Source organism: Lepisma saccharinum, chromosome 5, assembly GCF_977018435.1.
Source record: "Lepisma saccharinum chromosome 5, izLepSacc3.1, whole genome shotgun sequence".
Taxonomy (NCBI): Eukaryota; Metazoa; Arthropoda; class Insecta; order Zygentoma; family Lepismatidae; genus Lepisma; species Lepisma saccharinum.
This window is the reverse complement of record NC_139233.1, coordinates 77,715,120-77,735,087: the sequence shown is the minus strand read 5'-3', so window position 1 is coordinate 77,735,087 and position 19,968 is coordinate 77,715,120. Positions and strand designations below refer to the sequence as shown.

At 37.0% G+C, this 19,968-nt stretch overlaps 1 protein-coding gene across 2 annotated transcripts in view; it reads left to right on the top strand.

The window, feature by feature from the left end:
- Rubicon (run domain Beclin-1-interacting and cysteine-rich domain-containing protein rubicon) overlaps positions 1 to 19,968 on the top strand; it is a 67,819-nt gene that overhangs the window by 7,913 nt on the left and 39,938 nt on the right. For both annotated transcript variants that reach the window (XM_083122691.1, XM_083122689.1), the window contains exons 2-5: positions 4,137 to 4,363; positions 4,678 to 4,832; positions 14,846 to 15,029; positions 17,481 to 18,779. In XM_083122691.1, coding sequence (XP_082978817.1) covers positions 4,181 to 4,363; positions 4,678 to 4,832; positions 14,846 to 15,029; positions 17,481 to 18,779 — 1,821 coding nt within the window. In that variant the 5' untranslated portion in view covers positions 4,137 to 4,180. The remainder of the gene's footprint in view (positions 1 to 4,136; positions 4,364 to 4,677; positions 4,833 to 14,845; positions 15,030 to 17,480; positions 18,780 to 19,968) is intronic.

Sequence of the window (19,968 nt, the reverse complement as noted above, 5' to 3'; positions counted from 1 at the left end):
AGCAATGCTACATTTTGAAAATTGTAGCTGTAGCGAAGCTACAAAATTCCTGTACTTCTAGCGAAAATTTCTCTACAGCTACATTTCTTCTCTGCATTACGAGGAAACTTTTGAAAATGACAATAACGTTTACTTTTGGAGAAGGTTCATAAAGACAGTATTACATGGAAATACGTATAATCTAGATTATAAATATCTTGATATCGCAGATTATAGGTATCTGCGTAATATATTTAATTAGTATAGAATAAATCTAATATCCAGATAACTAACCTGAACTGGCATATATGAATATATTCTGGCTAAGGCCTACGTTTTTTTTTAGCTGCATCGCTATTTTGGGGAGAAACATGCCTCGTTTGTGGCAGCCCTAAAAAAAAAGGCCTCATTTGCGCCAGCCCAGGAACAAATTCTGTTGATATCCATGGTGTAAGAGGCAGGTAAATGTCATTAATCTCTGTGTAAAACACAACTTGCAGTGCAAAAACGAGCGATCCGGTCTCCACTACAATGACAAAGCAAAAGTGCCAGCAATCAATGGTTCATCATTAATCATTGTTAGCATATAGGATCTCACCAGCAAGAAAATATTGTTACAAGAATGATAAAACACACACTTTCTGGAATTACAATTATTTTTTATATAATATTTGTTCAGAAATTTTAAAATTCCAATACGTTTAGAACACTCGAGTTTACACACCACTTTCCTCAATATATTTTATGATAATGTAAAAAGTATGTACTAGATATTGACTTTTCTGCAGAAACGATAATTTTCTTTAGTTAATATACAGTTTCCAAATGTAATTCTTCTACTTTTACATCGCTTTTCTGTAACTTTTGCTAATCATGGCAATGAGGATGAATGGTTTATTTTGTTATTCTCTTATCTAGAGTCGCTTTCTGCCACTTTTGGCTAATTGTGAGAATGAGGAAGAATGGTGAATGATGATGATGAGCAGTGTGGGGAATGGAGGAGCAGGAGGATCCATCCTCCCAATTAGGTGTCTTTCCTAGTTTTTGTTTTGAGTCCATAGAGACAAGCTAATCCAGACTGGATCTGAACCACTAGTGCCTCCTCCAGGTATCTAACCTGGCGCCCTTTGACAAAGTTTCCACTGTGCCTTCAGGAAAGCATTCCCAACAGGAAACTTACATAAAGCATATCTCCACCTGTAGCTCATTTAGCTATACCAAAGAAGCACCCCCAGCTATCCGCAAAGTTAGAGCAGACGAGTTACCCTCGTATAACGATCTACGATCGTATTTTCCAGTAAGTACAACTATCATTTTGAATATCCGTTCTTGTTCTACTTTTAAATTGTAGCATTCTGATCACTGGTTAAATGTGAACATGTCAAATTTGTCTTTGAACATGTATGGGTGAAATTTTCGACCTTTCAAGGTTTTCAATAAGAACGTTGTTCAACAACTTTAACTTTCAATTGTTGATTCTGTTGACTCGTGAATGCTCTTGTTCAATGACAATTTAATCATGTCCGGATGTCTTAACTGGCATGGAAAGACCCAAAAGAGATTTCTTCATCCCATTGTGACTGTCCAGAATCCTGTGTAAATTACCAGCCGGCGTATGGAAAAACAATAAGTTCATGAGAGGTAGGCTGCAAGCATAGACAAGGGGCAAATTCAAATAGAGAATTGCATCATTACTTGGAGTACCAGTGAACTTGAAAAGAAATCATGAAAACGTTCTAATTGAAGCAGAATTGTGGCTTCAGATTTTGTAAACCCTTTATTCTTTCACAAAACATGCAGAAGCAACAAGTACATTATATATTCTATGAGAACTTCTGAAAAATCGATGCAAGCGGCTCGTGCCCTGCCTCTCCTTAGCACATGCTACTGGTGTATCATCGTTTGTCCACTATAAAATTCCTTGCAGGTTAATACTGGCTGTCTTGAATATATACAAACTAATTCTTACAAATTTCAAACTTAGTTTCACAATCATTTCTTGTATACTATACACCTACATCCTCCTGTACAACTGATAACACTGGAAAACAATTTTTTTTCTCGCTTTCTGTTGCATTAGATTTTTCAACTGTTTCTGAATATTTTTTCAACGTTGATTTCAATTCTGAAATTGGTTTTCTTGTACATGCTATAGTTACCATGTAATTTGAAACTTTTACTTTTGAAGAAATACACATCCATTGGTGTTTACACTGGGGATAGGTTGACAATGACTTTAAGATCTGCCCTAAACACAGGTTAAAACACATCCTTTTGTGTTTTTTGTATCAGATTATGGCTTCTTCAAGTAGACATAAGAAAGCAGCTGAGTTATTAGCCTCCAGGCTGCAAGGGGGGGGGGGGGGAATCTACTGACCAAGGGGTCAGATTTTTGTGGATTTCTATTCTGTAGACAATTACTTTGTTTATTGCCATGATATCCCAAGTCTTCTCATTTGTGTTGACTAATTGTCAACCAAGACAAGATCATTATCCCCTACTCCATGAAGTAGTTTCTGAAGGCGTTGGATACTAGTGGTGTTTTTTTTTTTATTTGCAACATATAGCTTCTGGTTTTTCCGCTTTGTCTTTCAAGAAGATTAAATTAAGTGTGTTCGATGTACCTCAAATTCATATCCTTGTATGTGACAAGGGATTTGTCAGCAAAAAAATAAGAAGTTAGCATGACTGTTTTCGTGACATTTAAAAACACTTTCTTTGGTAAACAAATGAAAAACAGCACAACTTATGAGGTTGTAGAATGTTGCTGGCTTTCCACAATTTTGGGTGCAACATGAGTAGAAAGATCCATTTCCTGAACAGTCTCCTTAATTAGTTCCCGAAAGCCTTGGGACTCTAAGAGATGAACAGGGAGAGCACTTTCATCGAGACCTGAAGACGATGGAAGAGCATTATCAAGGTTGATGGGACAAGAATATGATGGCAGACTAATGCTGGGGCATCAAATAAGATTGCCTCGAGAAACTCTGCAAACATAAAACCTACAAGTACAAATTGTTGCTTGAATAGAACCTATTTGAACTTTGCATTCCATGCATATCATTTTTTTTACATTACCTGCTGTCTGTATGCAGACATACATGTTGTTTTCAATAAAAAAAGCCTTAAGTTTATATGCATATATTACTATATGAAATATATGTTTAATACTTCAAACAAATGCTTTTATTTTGCTATATTTTCAACTGAAATGCATATTGTGATGTACCTACGTGTTTCTGTGAATAAAAACTAGAGCTTACAGAGGAGAATTAACTTCAGATTTGAAATCAGCACACCCAAATTAGCTTAGAAAAGTGCTGGTAGCAATGCAACAAAAATAGAAATCATTACTCAGTAGAGACATCCTCCATTTGCACATCCAAGAGACCTGGGATCCATTTTGTTTGATATTCTCTTATTTCTTCATATTTGTCTTGAAAAAGAAAAAGCTAAAATTCTGATATGATTTCATGCATGAATTTTCAACATTTTATACCTGTCTTACATATGGAACAAGTTTTCTGTATCTTTTGTGTAGATTGATTTTCCAACTGACTATTAAATACTTACATTGTTGTTTTGTTTTGAAATTAGATTAGAATTGTTACTTTCCTTTCCCTACAACATATGCATGTAATGTTTACCATGCAGAAGAAATATCGCTTCATGCAGTAGCAAGTTACAAGCATGTTCACTTGGCAACACTAATTTTCACAACACAACTCTTCATAATTTCTGTGACTTTAAAATATGAACTTCAAACTTCTTTTCACACTCACTTGCATTATTCTGGTTGCTCCATACCACAATATATTGTAAAATAATCAATTACTGTAAATCAAAATGAAATAAAACAAAGAACACAAGAAAAATGGGCGAACCACAATTCTGAGGATAAAGATGCCCTGGTTTTTATTTAAAAACACCTGGGTGATAAGCCCAAAACTCTTGAATTTATGTAGGTGGAGGTTGTGCATCTTTTGAGCCCCCTTTTTTTTAAAAAAATATATTCTGATTGTTTTCCTGATTCTCGTGTACAACTTGTAAAAATTATTGTACAGTCAAGACATAAGTTTTATATATGCCTTTTCATGTTGTTTCATAGCAGAGGAAAATGTTATTTTTTCCAATATCATGTTGCTTTTTTCTTTCAGGTGCTGTTATAGATGATTTTGAGTTATAATGATATAACTTAGAAATGGCACACTCTGAATCCCATGAAGAAGAGTACCAACATCATCTTCAGTCTCTTAAAAGCACAGTAGAAGGTCTTCTAGTCAGCCAAGTGTCTAATGTATGGAATGTGTATGGGGGTCTTAACCGCTTGCACAATGCTATGGAGAAGATATTTAAACATAGGTGCCGGGTGTTTGATCAAGAAGTAAGTTTAACTTATTTTGTAAATAATATTACCTTTTTATGATGCACATGCAATTTTTTTTTTATTATTGTGAAAAAAATTCAGATGGGAGGGTGAGCCCATGCCTGGTTAGATCAATGTTTGTCATACAGCCCAACAGCCTCTCATCTCAAAATGTGTAGGGCATTTAAGGGATAAGATATGTGATATATTTATTGAGGTAAGGGCTGCATACTTTCTTACTCTTACAAAGATCCCAGGTGATTGCAACTGTGCCAACCTATGATTATTGCATGTCAATTTCCTGAGGTTTTGTTCTTGGTTTTTACTTGCAGGGAGAGCCAGATTGTTGGATATTTATTCAAGGACTTAGTTGGCTGCAACCTTCTTTGGCAACGTCACCTACTTTCCTCAATGAAGTTGATGAAGTTCCTCCACACTTACCTCCAAATTTTACCAAGGAAAAAGCAATGATTTGGTTATATAAAAGGTATTCTTTATGGAAATTACTTTTTATGTAGTGTAGCGTGACATCAGGTTTAGGCATCAGATTGAGTCACACCAGGAGGTAGCTCAGTGAAATGAGGTATAGATTTTAAATTTTGGACTTGCTAAACAACCTCTGACCTGAGTGGTATGGATGAAGGAGATTGGGAGGCATTGTTGCCTGAACGCTACTCACCCCTTCCTCGGTGTTATCGTCCCTCAGTTTCTGTTGTCGGCGATGTTCGGGAGTAAAGTTGACACCCTGGAGATGTCAATGGGGGGCCAGAGATCAGTGGTTTGATGTTAACGGCAACAGTAGGTGTCTTTTTGTGCTGTGTGGTGTTCTCCGGACTCAGGCTGGCTTCTTGCTCTCTTGTCCTCTTGTCAGTCCGGAACCACTGCTGTGGAACTAGACCAAATGCTCCCTCATAGAGTGTTTTCATCAGCTGCATCGATGTTCTCAAAAGTGTTGTGTGTGTCGATTTTCCATCTCCAGGGGATTTTATCGTTGAGATTTTCCTCCATATGCGGTGCACTTTGCACCTCCAGCTGTTCACCTGCAATATCCCTTGGTACCAGTGGAAAGTTAGAGTGGAGGTGCACTCACTGCTGGCAAGGGCCTAGCTGACTGTGCAGAACCGAATGGAAATTTCTGATCAGTCATCTCTGCATTTGGTGGAATTTGGGGTAAAGGAGTGTTCAGCCGGCGAGCTTAAGGCGATATTTTAATAAATTGAGATCTTGAATTTTATGCTCCCAATTCCTTCATCACTAGATATAAGCACTGATTTATCCTCATATTCAAAATTTTACCCTTTGACACCCTAAAATTCTGACAAAACACTTAATGATACCCAGTTGCCCTTGTTGGATAAATTGCAGGATGTAAGGTGACCATGATCTCCTCAATTATATAATACTTTCATGAAGATAATGCACTATGATACATTATGAAAATACACAAGGACTATTGTCTAGACACATACCTTTTGTTCCTTGGTTCTTGCTTACAGAAAGGAAGGGGTAAAAGTTAAGGGTAACAATTAATAATGGTTGATAACAGCACACCATGGTCAGCAATGTTATGATCCACCTGCTGTGCTGAAATTTGAAATATTCAAATGGTACGTGTATAGACAATACTCATTGTACATATTCATGATGTTAACAACACTTGATGTAAGATTTAACCTTTTTTATTAACCCTAGGTTACCTATGCTGTACAAGAAATATACTTACCTGAGGGAAGAGGCTTACCTGAGCACAGGTCCACTCTTTTTTTTTATCATTAAAATTCGGGAAACCGATTTTGTTATTGAATCACTGCTTGCTTTGTTTATTATATATGTGCAGTTATTTATAAATTATAAAAAAAATCATCATTAATAAGAATAATAACCAATTATGGCATATATTGTACCATTCTCTAAAACTCACAAAAAACATAATTAATTTTTGTTAATGCTTTTTTTGTTTACAGAGGTGTAGTTGTTCATTAATTATAACAATTACCAAAATTAATATCATTGTCAACCAATTGTACACTCTCACTGGCATGAGTGTGTCGAATGATGCATTCAAGGATGTTGCCTGATAGGCCCACCTAGTGCATTTTGCCTCCTATTCACATTACATTTATGTTTTTATGAAAAAGTAATACAAAAATATTGGGAACACACTAGGAAACAATGTAATTTATTTTCAGTACTGTATGAAAATTTTCAATGTTGAAAAATTGAAAAAATTGAGGTGGTGGGCCTGACAGGCCTCCCCTTCCCCTCGGGTAAGCTAGGGTTAATACATTATGCTAATGGTTTATTAATAATGTTGTTTGAACCATGTTAACTTACATCCGAATATTCAGCCAAGCCATATAAAATAAACAATATTTTACTGACACATGTATATAACTTCTTAAGAGATACAATATTCCTCCACTTCTTGTTGCATGATGCTTCTCAGATGTGCTATTCTAATGGCACTGCTTCAACTGTATTAACATATCAAATGAATATGTCATAAGTAGGGAATAGATTTTAAGGTTCAGCACCTTTCCAACAAATGTAGCTGTTTCCATACCGATCGTTTGAGATATGTATTTTAGGGCATGAAATCAAGTAAGATGAACACACTTTGTTGCATCTTTTCGTGAGATTAGCACATCGATCCCCGTTTTACCCCCTCTTTGATGCTTCAGCACCATTTTCATTCCTTTTCTTTCATGTTTTGTTAAAAATGGGGCAGAAAAATAAATGATTTTCACTCTTCTTGAGCAGCTACATAAAATCCTATAGTCTCATCTTGTAGAGCAGAACGAGACCTATAAGATGGTATTGCAGCCCCAATAGTTTCCAAGACAACATAGTTTCTTCAGATTAAGGATCTCCTGAGCTCAAAGCATCAGTGACTTGCATTCAGAAACATACAAATGTTGAGCGTAATCCAGTATACCAAGTTGAAGTAAGACTTGAAGCTTTCCTGGCGACGAATGATTCTCTCCGGCTATCGACCAGGTGAGTTGTGGAAATGATTCCAAGCTTTCGAGAGCTAACATCACTCTCATCTTCTGGGTAGAAGTGCAGTTCCGAGCGTCAACCCGGTGTATATACGTTCGTGCAGGGTGGGATCCCGTTGAAGATGGCGGACCAATCGAGTGGCATGTCTGCTACGTGTACATTTCTGGTTAACTAGGAAGACCAGCACACAGGGAATCTGGACACATCGGGGAATCCAGACACACAGGGGAATCCAGACTCGCCGAGGAAATTCAAACACACCAGGGAATCCGAACACACCAGGGGACGCGGACAAAGCTGACCAGAAGATAGCCATCCTTCCTTACACTGGAAATCTCTCCGGAGTTATCAGCCGAATTCTAAAGAAACATTTATTTATTTATTTATTTATTTAATAGAAGATTCCAAATACAGCGTTAGCCATTTTACATTGGAACGTTTTTATAGAACATAAGGACAAAAAAATAATAACATAATACATCAAAAATAATAACATAAAAAAAATTTCATGTGGTTAAAAGACTTACATATTTTTTGCTAACTTTCTTCTAAAACTGTCCAGATTTTCAAAAATGTCTATTTGGCTTCCTAGATTATTATATTCACTGGGCAGTCTATGGAACAGAGAGCGCTGGATGAGACACAATCTCGGCTTCTGAGAGGCAAAAAGTTGAGTGCTTCTTGTTGAACGGGCAGGCACACGAAAGTGAATTTCCTGAAGAAGGCGGTCACTTCTGAGGTTGCCATTCACTATTTTATGTAGAAATATTTGGTCAGCCTGTCTATGTCTCTCTTGTGGAGTTTGGATATTTAACATTTGCAGGAGGATGGACTTTTGCAAGTGTTTTGTGGACGGAATTCGGTGTCGAACAATGGCCAGGAAGAAATTTAGGACGGAATTAAGTCTATCTGAATTTGAGGGGCATGCCATAGACCAGATCGGAGAACAGTATTCAATTTTAGGTGACACAAAAGATTTGTAAAAGGTGCTGAGGGCAGTCAAGTTGTTTATTTCCGTGAAACGATAGAGAAGACCCAGCATACGCATTGAACCCCTTGTGACTGTAGAGATGTGCTCAGAAAAGGAAAGTTTCTCGTCAAATATGACGCCCAGGTCCTTTTGTGCGGCAACTCTTTGAACACAATTATTTCTTATGAAATATTTAGTATTAAATGTGTTTTTCTTTAAGGAGAAGGTCATCATGGTACATTTTTGAGGGTTGAGTTTTAAGTTCCATAATTCACACCACTTTATTAGAGAATCTAAATTCTTTTGCAGAAGTGTCATGTCACTGAAATTGGAGATTTTACTATATATTTTGCAATCGTCAGCGAACAAGAGAAGGTTCTTGCATGACTCGGAAAGATATTCTGGGAGATCATCAAGGTACAGGATGAAGAGAAGAGGTCCAAGAACACTGCCTTGAGGTACACCAGAAGATACAGCTTGATAAGAAGAAGTCATTCCGGAAAGAACAACTTTTTGTTGTCTGTTTTGGAGGTAGTGCTTGAGCAGAGAGAGAAAGTTTCCATGAATATTGAAACGGTGGGATAATTTATGAAGCAGGAAATTGTGGTTTATAGAGTCAAAAGCTTTCGAAAAATCCAGATATATTACATCCAGTTGAGAATTTTCAGATATAGAGTTGATAGCGTCAGATAATAAAATGCTTAAGTTGGTTAAGCAGGAGCTTCCTGGTAAAAAGCCGTGCTGTGCTGTATTTATATATGGAGAGGTAAATTTGTAGAGTCGGTCCTTTATTATCTTTTCACAGGCGATAGAAAGTGGTGAAAGAAGGGAAATAGGTCTATAAGAAGAAACAGCACACTTGTCTCCAGATTTATATAATGGTACCACGTTAGCATTTTTCCATGAATCTGGAAATGTACCCTCATTGAAGCATCTGTTTAATAAAATAGAGAAGGGAATAGCGAGAGAGGAAGCAGCGTTTTTTAGGAAAATAGAAGGGATTTCATCAGGACCATTGGCGCGATTTTGAGGCATTGAAGATAGGATGTGTTGCACTTCTTCTGGAGACGTGGAGAGAGAAGTTAGAGAGTGACAGCAAACTGGACGGAGGTTGGGAAGGGATGAAGCCGGTGTATTCGAGGTTGTATTTATGGAGAAAAAAGAGTTAAAAAGATTAGCTTTGTCAGGGCCCTCTGCGCATACTGAGTCATGTGTTACTTTCAGAGGTATTCGGGAATTTTGCCTCCTTGAGTTGATTAGTGACCAAAAACGTTTTGGATTTGATTTGATATTGTTTGTGATGGCACCAATGTATTCCCTGTATTTGGTCTTCTGCAATTGTTTAGAGTGACGTCGTAAGTCGGTGAAAGTTTTCCGTGTGTATTCATTAGGAAAATGTTTCCAGAGATCCCAGGCCTTTTTTCGGTTTAAAAGGGCAAGCAAGAGCTCAGAGTCGAACCAGGAAGGGTATTTGCTTGATTTCGTTTTTTTGAGTGGCACATAATCCTTTATCACTGCATGAATCACATCAGTAAACACGTCACACGCTTCGTCGACACTTCCACTCTCCATAACAAAAGACCATTCACAAACCACCTCCGAAGATCAGAATCCTACTATGCAACCCCAAGGATGAGTTAGGACTCAAAACACCAGGAGTCTACCGTATTACCTGCAAATGCGGGAAAGCATACAGTGGGCAAATGGGTAGGACAATAGACCCACTGTTAAGAACATCAAAGCTCCATGAAGTATTTCCACCCTGAAAAGTCGGGACTAGCAGAACATTCAATCAATGAGGGACATAGAACAGATTTCAGCAACACAGAAATCGTAGCCAAAACTTCAAACTACTGGGAAGCAATAGCCATTCATAAGGAAAAAGACAATCTTAATCGCGACACGGGGCTCGAACTGGACCCAGCCTGGTTAGCGTTAGTTAACCAGAAACACGCACGTAGCAGACACGCCACTCGATTGGTTCGCCATCTTCAACGGGATTCCCCCCTTCCACGAACGTATATACACCGGGTTGACACTCAGAACTGCACTTCTACCCTGAAGATGAAAGTGATGTTAGCTCTCGAAAGCTTGGAATTATTTCCACAACTTGCCTGGTCGATAGCCCGAGAGAATTTGTTCAGTATAGCAAGTTGTTTGAAACCTAGTAAATGTCACTTCCTAAATACTGGTTACTTTATGTAATTATTACTAATTATGTTATTTGCTACAGTATTGAATAAAGAATGTTAATGCAACTGGTTTAGACATGAATAAAGGCATTTTATCAGAACTTTTTTTTTTTTGCACCTTTTTGAAAACATTTTCAGAACCTTCTTTTTCCTAGTCATAAGTGTTGAATTATTAAAGCAGCATTACTTCATATTATTGTATTGTGATTGTGGTGTGGGCATTACAGTACTTTGAACTATCAAAATGACATACTATGTTTGTAGTACACTTGTCGTACACACCATATTATCTCATTCCAATTCTTTACTCTGTACTAGGGAGGGATAGATTAATAGGCACCCTATCAATATCAGCCGACATAGGCATATCAGTTTATCAATAAAATTTACTGATCAAATACAGCATGTCTCTAAAGTAAGTCCCACTTTAAAAATTTTATTATAAAAAACCTACTGTACATATCAAGAATTTTTTGTGTCACATGATGCATGGGTCCTTAAGGTTTTGTGGTAGAATGAAGACATTACATGGACTCAATGTGAGCGCCGTGTGTGACACGAGAAACATCAATGTGGTAATCTAGCTCTTGCCAGACTCTGGTTAACACGTCTGGTGTGACTGTAGCTGCAGCTTCTTCAATCCTCATTCGCAGGTCATGAAGGCCTCGTACAAGAGGAGGCACGTAAACACATTCCTTAATGTAACCCCACAAGAATGAATACAGTGGAGTTAAATCTGGATATCTTGGAGGCCATTTCAGAAGAGCATTATCCGAAGGGCCTGTTCGTCCTATCCAACGTTTTGGAACAGTGATAATGAAGCGGCACTCCTGTTGGAACAGATAATTATCTGAATTCTTATTCAGTTGTGGCATCAACCAAAGCTGGAGCATGTCGAGATAGGACATGCCTGTAACAGTGTCCTTCATGAAGACAAACTGGTAGCCTCCGATGTGACATGGCACAAAACACATTGAGCTTGGGAGAATTTTGTTCTTGTTCAATGACTGCGTGGATTTTCTGTTCCCCAAATTCGACAGTTGTGTCGATTAACCTTTCCACTGATGTGGAATGTGGATTCATCACTAAAACTGATGGGCTCGAAAACACCACCACTTTCCCCTAACTCTTGAAACTGAAAGGCAAACCAAAATCAATTTGTATGGCTTCATGTGGAGGCATTTTCTTATAACCTTCTATTGTGTCTGGTGCGGCATTCCTAGCTCATGAGAAGCTCTGCGCATGGATTTTGTAGGACTCCATTGAAAGACACGTTCTTCAGAGACTGCTGGTGCCCGGTTCTTTTCTGTGGACATAAACAACCAGTTGTGACAAATTGTTGATGCCATTTATTGATAGACTTCCTGGAGGGAGCTACCTTACCATTCATCCGGTCAACTTTGAAACTACAGGAACCTGTAATGAAACAAAAAAAAAAAAATGTATAGTTACTAAAGATATAAAGATATATCCGCAAAACTTACAAACTCGATGCTTTACTGTTAGGTTGACTTCTGGTTCTGGTTCCTGTTTCCTCAACTACCGCTAGGGGTGCTGGTGTAGCCATTTCATCTGCTATGCACGATGGGTTTGAGCTGTTGTAATAACGGGTGCCAAACAATGCTATTACAACAGCTCAAACCCATCACATGCAGCAGACGAAATGGCTACACCAGCACCCCTAGCGGTAGTCGAGGAAACAACAACAGGAACCGGAAGTCAACCTAACAGTAAAGCATAGAGTTCCCAAGTGGATGGTGGCGGAGGCCGCCGAAATTAATAGAACATTTACAAGTAAGTTTCACGGATATATCTTTAGTAACTCGCTTTATTTATATTGTTTATTCCCCGCAACATGAAAAAAGAACAAACTTAGGCACCTGTGCATCATATGCAACTAACAATATAAACTGCAGTACAACAGTTTTCTAATAATAAAGTTTTTAAAGTGGGACTGACTTTAGAGACACACTGTATATCATCACATAATGTATTGCAATATTGTGCCATTTTATTACAATTTTTAGGGAAATGAACGACCTCCATTCCCTACCTTTATTTTCTGAAGTAAATGTCTAAATATGCAGTTTCTTTTGCATTGCAAAATCTTTGTTCATCTGGTAATATACATTTATTAAGGCTCGACTGGACTTTTGGCAGTTGTAGTTTGCTTCGTTGTTATTTAGATATCATCATTAGTTTCTTGATTATGTAAGTCTATTAAACTACTGATAATATCTAGATAACAGTGATACATGAAAATTCACGTCAATGCTATAGAAGGAATTCTAAGCTGATATAATTTTTCAGATTTTGGAATATCACTACGGGCTTTTGAATGGAGAGGAAAATTTGAAAAAATTGCCCTGATGGCTGCCAAAGGCCCAGTCGAACCTTAAGGATGTTAATCATCTGGAATTTTACATCAGATTGGTAGAATTACAATTTTGGTAAATTATATATTGGTACTTTATTGGTGTCGGTCGAAATTTCACATTAGTCCATCTTTACTTTGTACTACAAAGAAAGACTCAAATGGAAATTGTGATACTTTATTAGGCTTGAGCCGATGAATCCCAGAAAGAATTTCTTGGGATTGTAATAAACTGTACCAGCCGGTACTTTTTGCAGATTCTGCAAAAATGCTGCATAACATTTTCGTATGGTCTAAATATATTTAAAATTATACATAATGTACATTATTTTTTGTAAAATCGTGGTGGAAGAAATGGATTTTATGATTAAATTGTTATCTCATGTGAAGTTATGAATATTTTAAAGCAACCATCTAGTACAGGGATTCACAACCTTTTTACGTTTTTGCAGTATCCTTGGGACTGAAATTAATAACTTGAGGCACCATTGTTAGATTTTTTTTCCAATTTTTAATCTTAAATGGAAGTAGAAAATGTTATCAGCAGCAAGTTAAATTTGTTGTCAATGTTATTCATTTATTTAAAGATAATGTAAGGAGCAAACACCAGAATATACCGTATTTACGCGTGTATAGTGCGCGTGGGTGTATAATGCGCACTCTGGTTTTGGATAGGTAAAAGTGACAAAAAATTATATCTCGTATATAATGCGCAGTACAATCCAGTTTCAAGAAATGTCTTTCTTAGTTGTAGGTTGTAAATCTGTTGCTATGCTGATCAAGAGTGAATGATGTCATACCTATTCAATTGCTTATTGCTTCTTTTTCAAAATATATACTTTATCTTTCCGTGACTAATGTAACATTTATACGAGGCACATTCAGGACTTTCCAAATAGCAGTTAGCAGCACAAGATTTCTTCCATTAAGGAATTTACATGCTCCATATATATATATATCATATTATTTGGCCAGTAACACATTTTAATTTTTTAAAATCTTTTTCCTTGTTTTCTTTCATCCAAATTACTATAAAAATCAGAACGTTTCTTCATTTTTTGATGAACTTATTTCAACCACATTTCACATTAGTGTCGTTATCTTGTATGGAATACTGTTTCCATATTCAGAAACTGCAGGATTCAAGCTTTACAACGATATATAACATGATAGGGTTCCGTAAACATGAAAAATCAATGCAAGTGTCCCAAAATCATGGAATGACCCTGTATGGTTTCATGTTGGCTGTCTGAATTATTCTGTGCATAATACGCACCACAGTTTTTGGGGGCAAAAATTTTGGAAAAAAGTGCGCATTATACATGAGTAAATACGGTAATACAGTTTACTACAATGGAAATCACTCAAAAGAGTTTTGTTTTATTAATGCGAGACTTGCGATTGATGCTTAAAGTGCAAATGTTTAATATCAGGAACTATGTAAGAATAACTAATTCATCCTCAGGAATGAATGCATCGATCAGTGTCACCATCTGTTGGGCATGAGAGTAATTAATTCCACTTAATATTTTTTTTGCCTATTTCCTAATAATATTTTTTTCGTTTTTCGTTAAACCATAAAATATCTCACGGCAGCCTGCTTCGGAATCACTGCTCTAGTAGATTGAAACAGTAAAATTCCAATGAAAAAATGTATATCAATGGTTTGGTTTGGTTTGGGTTGAAAGTTTTATTGATTCGGCTATAATTGTTATTATATTTGTAATAATTTCGATTTCAACAGGATTATGAAGCACATTAGGTGATTAGACAGAAATTTTTATGGAGGAATCTTATCTATTTAATAGCAGAAATGCTAGGGATTATAAACTATTGACTGGAGGGTCTCTTGTCACTTATCACTTCAGCCTGAAGTCTACCTTAGTCAACCTAATACCACATTATTTTGTTTTTCACAATAGATTTAATGAATATGTAAGATTGAAAGATTTTTTTTTCTTTAGTCTCCAGGGCCATACATTGTCACAGAAGTTGTCCTGGCTACTCTCAGATCGCCAACATTTACTGTCCTGTTATGAAAACTATGCCTATTTATGCCAAGAAAGGTACGGTGAAGCTACGCTTATATGTTTGAGAGCTGTGGAACAAAACCAGCCTTCGATTCTTACGGAAATAGATCCCTGTTTGGTAAGTTTGCCTCTGTATCCATTGACAGATTAAGACCTGATAATAAACACAGCACACAATAACGCATTAAAAGTTTCCCACCTGTATTGTCAAAGAAGGGAATGTAGAAGGAATGATGAAACTAAGATTGTTAGAACTTTATTGTGCTGATCCACTAACTAGTTTCTTTATTCCTCCTATGAAGCCTTGGCCCTCAAGGGTAGTTGCGCCACAGGTTGTTGTTGTTCTTTTTCTTCTTCTTATTATTATTATTTATGTTTCCTTCCTTGATAATACAGGTTATATGAATTGAATTTCAATAAAGTGCATTGTAGATTAACTACACAGTGAATGATAATGCTGTATTACTATACTGACATAAAGTACTTGCTTATTCACAAAACAAATTTTTATAAAGTTCTATTAATTTTGGTGCCCACAGCTACCATTCTCTTGAAACTAAATTAATAGAATTTCATAAAAACGTTTTGTGGATTAGTGAGTACTTCATTCAGTATGTTAATTAGCTACTGTGTCTTTTTCCTGAAACATGAAATTCACTATATCTTCATTCTGATAGGGTTGCATTGATACCTATCACTGATCCTGCCTGATACTTTTTCTGAAATCCATGTATCTCATGGGATAAGTAAAATACCATGTGACACTTTTATGGAGTCTAAATATCTGTAAAATTATCCAAAATTGTAATTGTATATTATTTTTTTGGGGCAGTGTTGTGTAGAATAACTTGTGATTGAATAGCAGCCGTTTTAAAATTCTGATTATCTTGTGTGTGAACTTATGAATATTTTAAAGAAAAAATCCAATATATCGATAAGGTATAATTCCAATTGAATACTTACGTTGTAATATTTATACATTATTTGAACAACTGCAAATTGTTATGATGTTCAAGCGTTGGTATCATTTGGAATCGGTAAGGTAGCTTTTGGATGGAAGCTGAGAAAACAGCCCAATCTGTAACATTGTATTTATTCTTGTAGATTCATTTTCAAGTGACAAGTGCCGCTTGTTACTTTGGCCTGAAATCTCCCTAAGAGTATTGACATTGGGTGCCTAGTTGTTCTGAATGCTCCTTTAAATGCAATGGCATGCAAGTGGCAGCTTTCATTTGTGAAAATAGACGGGTTGACCCTGGAAGAAAAGCGGCATAAGGGATTAAGAAAAGCAATGTTTTAACCAATTCAGCAGTGAGAAGGTGTGGTGTTGGAATTTTAAATATATTGTGAAGTTGCTGATAACCACACTGGCACCAGAAGACCTGATGAGATCAATGAAGGAAACCATGTCATGCTAGTGTAGGAAAGATTATACAGCCGGCCCCCGTGGCGGAGTGGTTAGCACATCATGCTACGACATCAGGGGTCCCAGGTTCAAATCCTGGCCTAGGCATGGATGTTTGTGAGTGTGTATTCATCAATTGCATCATATCATCCCTCATCCCCATCTTCGCAAATAAGCTGAAAGTGACACAAAAAGTGAAGTAAAATAAAGCAAGTCAGTCAATCAAACTATACTGATGCAAATGCTGATACCTTTCCTAATTCTCACAGATACTGATTCACAAAAATTGTAACAATTAAAAGTTCTTTAAAATATTGATTAATGTTAATGTGTAAGTATTGTACGTCCAGTGGCAAAAGAAACAGTAGACATATTGTCAATCACCATAGGCCTATGACTGATATGGGTTCACCTACTCTACCAAATGCACAAATTTTTAAAAAATCACTTAGGGCCTGTGTTTCGGTAGTATAGAGCATAATTTCTGTAAAACTGGACCACGTTAATAACAGCACTCATTGGCTGTGATAGTATTGTAAAATTGAGGTTGGGCAATCATTGAACATTGATCATTCTTCATATTTGCCTGACATGTTGCCCTGTGATTTAACCAGTTTCATTCAAAACTTCCCAGCTACAGATTCCATCCTGCATGAGATTTGGCAATGGGTACAAAACACTGGCCAAAGGCTATTTGGATTGCCTGTAAAAAGAACTGTTAACTGATCTCCATTAGTAGCCTTTTTTATTGCTTAGTGATCAATAATTATGATCCTCATATAGAAGGATGTTCATTGTCACTTATTGCATGTTTATATGAATTGTAGCTTTCCTGGTGATGTGATTCACGAGAGCAATGTATGCGCTCGAAATTTTGGAAGCTAACTCCGATTTTACCTGGCTGATAACCTGAGAACACCTGTTTGAATGCATGTTTATCTTTTGATAATTCTGCAATGCTTGTTGCCACATGAAGAGTGAAGATATGAGTGAAGCATCATAAGAAAAATATCAAAATGTGTGCTCAGCAATAGGATTGGTCTTGCTCTAAAATAGTAAACATCAAGTGGTGCATTTCAATTATACATCTTGCATGTTATACTGTATATGTTTTTTTGGCATAATACCGCAAGAAATTACTGTATTTGTTTCTTCTGTTTTCAGTATCTTGCAAAATGGAAGTCCCAGGTTTTCCAGAAAACTCACAGAAGATGTTCCTCATTTCCAGAAACAGTACAATACAAGTGGTTCAGCTCGAAACCTAAATCAGTTTTCAGCGATAAAGGACTAAAAATGTCAGAACAGAACAAACCCGCAGAAGATAAATTTAGCAGTGGATATTTACATGTGGAAGATGTAGCTGAAAACAGTGGTTCTCAAGTTCATCTTTCCGACAGTCCTGTGCTCGGAACAAGCATCAGCAAAACATGCATCACAAATATCGGTCCTCCCAGCACAGATGATGCTTTCTGCAGCATGGGAAGCAGTCTCATCTTGCCAAGCACTCGCGTAGATCTACATAGGCAGTGGCAAAGCATGCCGTCTCTCATCGAAAAGGACACTGGAGAAAGTGAAGTACCCACTGATGGTAATTTGAGACGAAGCCATCTCAAATACTCACGCCGTTGCTTAGATAACACTGCAAGCCAAATATCAATACAGTCATTACAGGAAGACAGTAAGGAATTCAAAGACTATCTCAAACCTTACAGCAACACGTCACGTCAATTGTGTTCGAAGCTCTCCCCAAGTATTTTACAAATTGATTACTCTCAGGTGCACGAGAGTCGTTTCTCGCCTGATGACTCTGTGCTACATTCATGGAAATTTGATCGATTTTCGAAAAATGCATGTTCCAAACAGACTGACAGACCAAACAAGCAAAGAGACAGTAAGAGCGAGTCTCACGTTTCTAAAGTGATTACAAAACCTAGTTCCAAAGTGGTGGTACAAATTAAAGGTTCCTGGAACGAAAAATCTTACAGCAAGGATAGTAGCACGTCCACGTCATCTGGACCAAGTGGTGCAAAAAGGAAAATCCCTTGCATACGCCCAACAGAGCTGAATCTTCCAGTTTCTTCATGCAGCTCTGTGTCCACAAGTAACACTGGGCATTCCAGTAGCGAAAAGGAAAATGCATCCTCTTTAAAAATCAAAACTTTCTTAAAGAAAAGTGAGCAAACTGTTTTCAGTCCTACTATGTCTCTGACTAATAGGGAGACCCTTTTTGCGAATGCTGCTAATAAGAATGATAGAAAGAATGGGAGAAAGAAGAGCTTCATTGAAGATGGTGGAGGAAACAGTGTTTTGCCAATGGCTACTGGATTCTTTCCTAAACCAGTAGAAGGAGAGAGTTTGATAAGTTTTCTTTCCTCGGGCCAGTTTGGGAGGCATTCGGCAGAATTGGATAGGGAGAATGCACACTTCAGCATCTCGGAAGCTATTATTTCTGTGATTGAACAGGTATGCATTTCTACATTATAATTAGGAGGGGATTTAACAGAGGAGTGGGGTATGTCAGGGACCCCTTACTTTCATAGATCAAAGTACTCCTGGCATTAGAAGCAAATAATGTGTAACATTTTTTTTCCATTACATTTTTAAACTTTTGCACTTTTTGTAACCATTTTGCACTGATTGTATAATAAAATAAACATCATTTCAAAATTGGTCAAAACAGTAAATTGATTGAAAAGTTTTTTCATGAATTTCGTGTCGCTACTTCAATGACCATCCTACATAATCTGTAGGACTAAAATCTAGAAAATTGTTCATACAGTGCAGTTATGGAGTCCATTCACATGTGTGTTACTTTTGACTTTTATCTTTTACCTCTTTATCCAGTTTGCATATTGTAATAATGGACCATGATATGAAATTTGAGCAGATACTCTATAACAGTTGGGCTGAAAAGTTCGTAGGCTGACTCATAGATGGCGTAACTAGAATTAAATCCATGTGATTTTTACTTAGTACTAACCTTCAAAAGATACGTGTATAAATTTCACAGCTGCCGGATAATTACTTCGTGAGATATAGCATTGTGAGTGAAGCAGCTTTTGTTATTGTGAAAAAATGGATAAAAAATAATTTCGTGTGTTAATAAAGCATTGCTTTTTGGCGAAAAAAAATACTGTTGAAGCCAAGGCTTGGCTTGGCTTGATAAACATTATTCGGACTCTGCACCAGGAAAATCAACCGTTGAGAAGTGGTTTGCTAAATTTAAACGAGGCGAAATGAGCATCGAAGACGATGCACGCAGTGGACGCCCCAAAGAGGCTGTTACCGACGAAAACATCAAAAAAGTCCACAAAATAATTTTAAATGATCGTAAAGTGAAGTTGATCGAGATAGCTGAGATTATTACATAGCGTTGTTGGAGCGTTTAAAGGATGAAATCACGAGAAAACGGCCCCATTTGAAGAAGAAAAAAGTGCTGTTTCATCAAGATAATGCACCGTGTCACAAATCAATGAAAACGATGGCAAAATTATATGAATTAGACTACGAATTGTTTCCCCATCCACCATATTCTCCAGATCTGGCCCCCAGTGACTTTTTCCTGTTTGCAGACCTTAAAAGAATGCTCGCTGGAAAGAAATTTAGCACTGATGAAGAGGTAATCGCCGAAACTGAGGCCTATTTTGAGGCT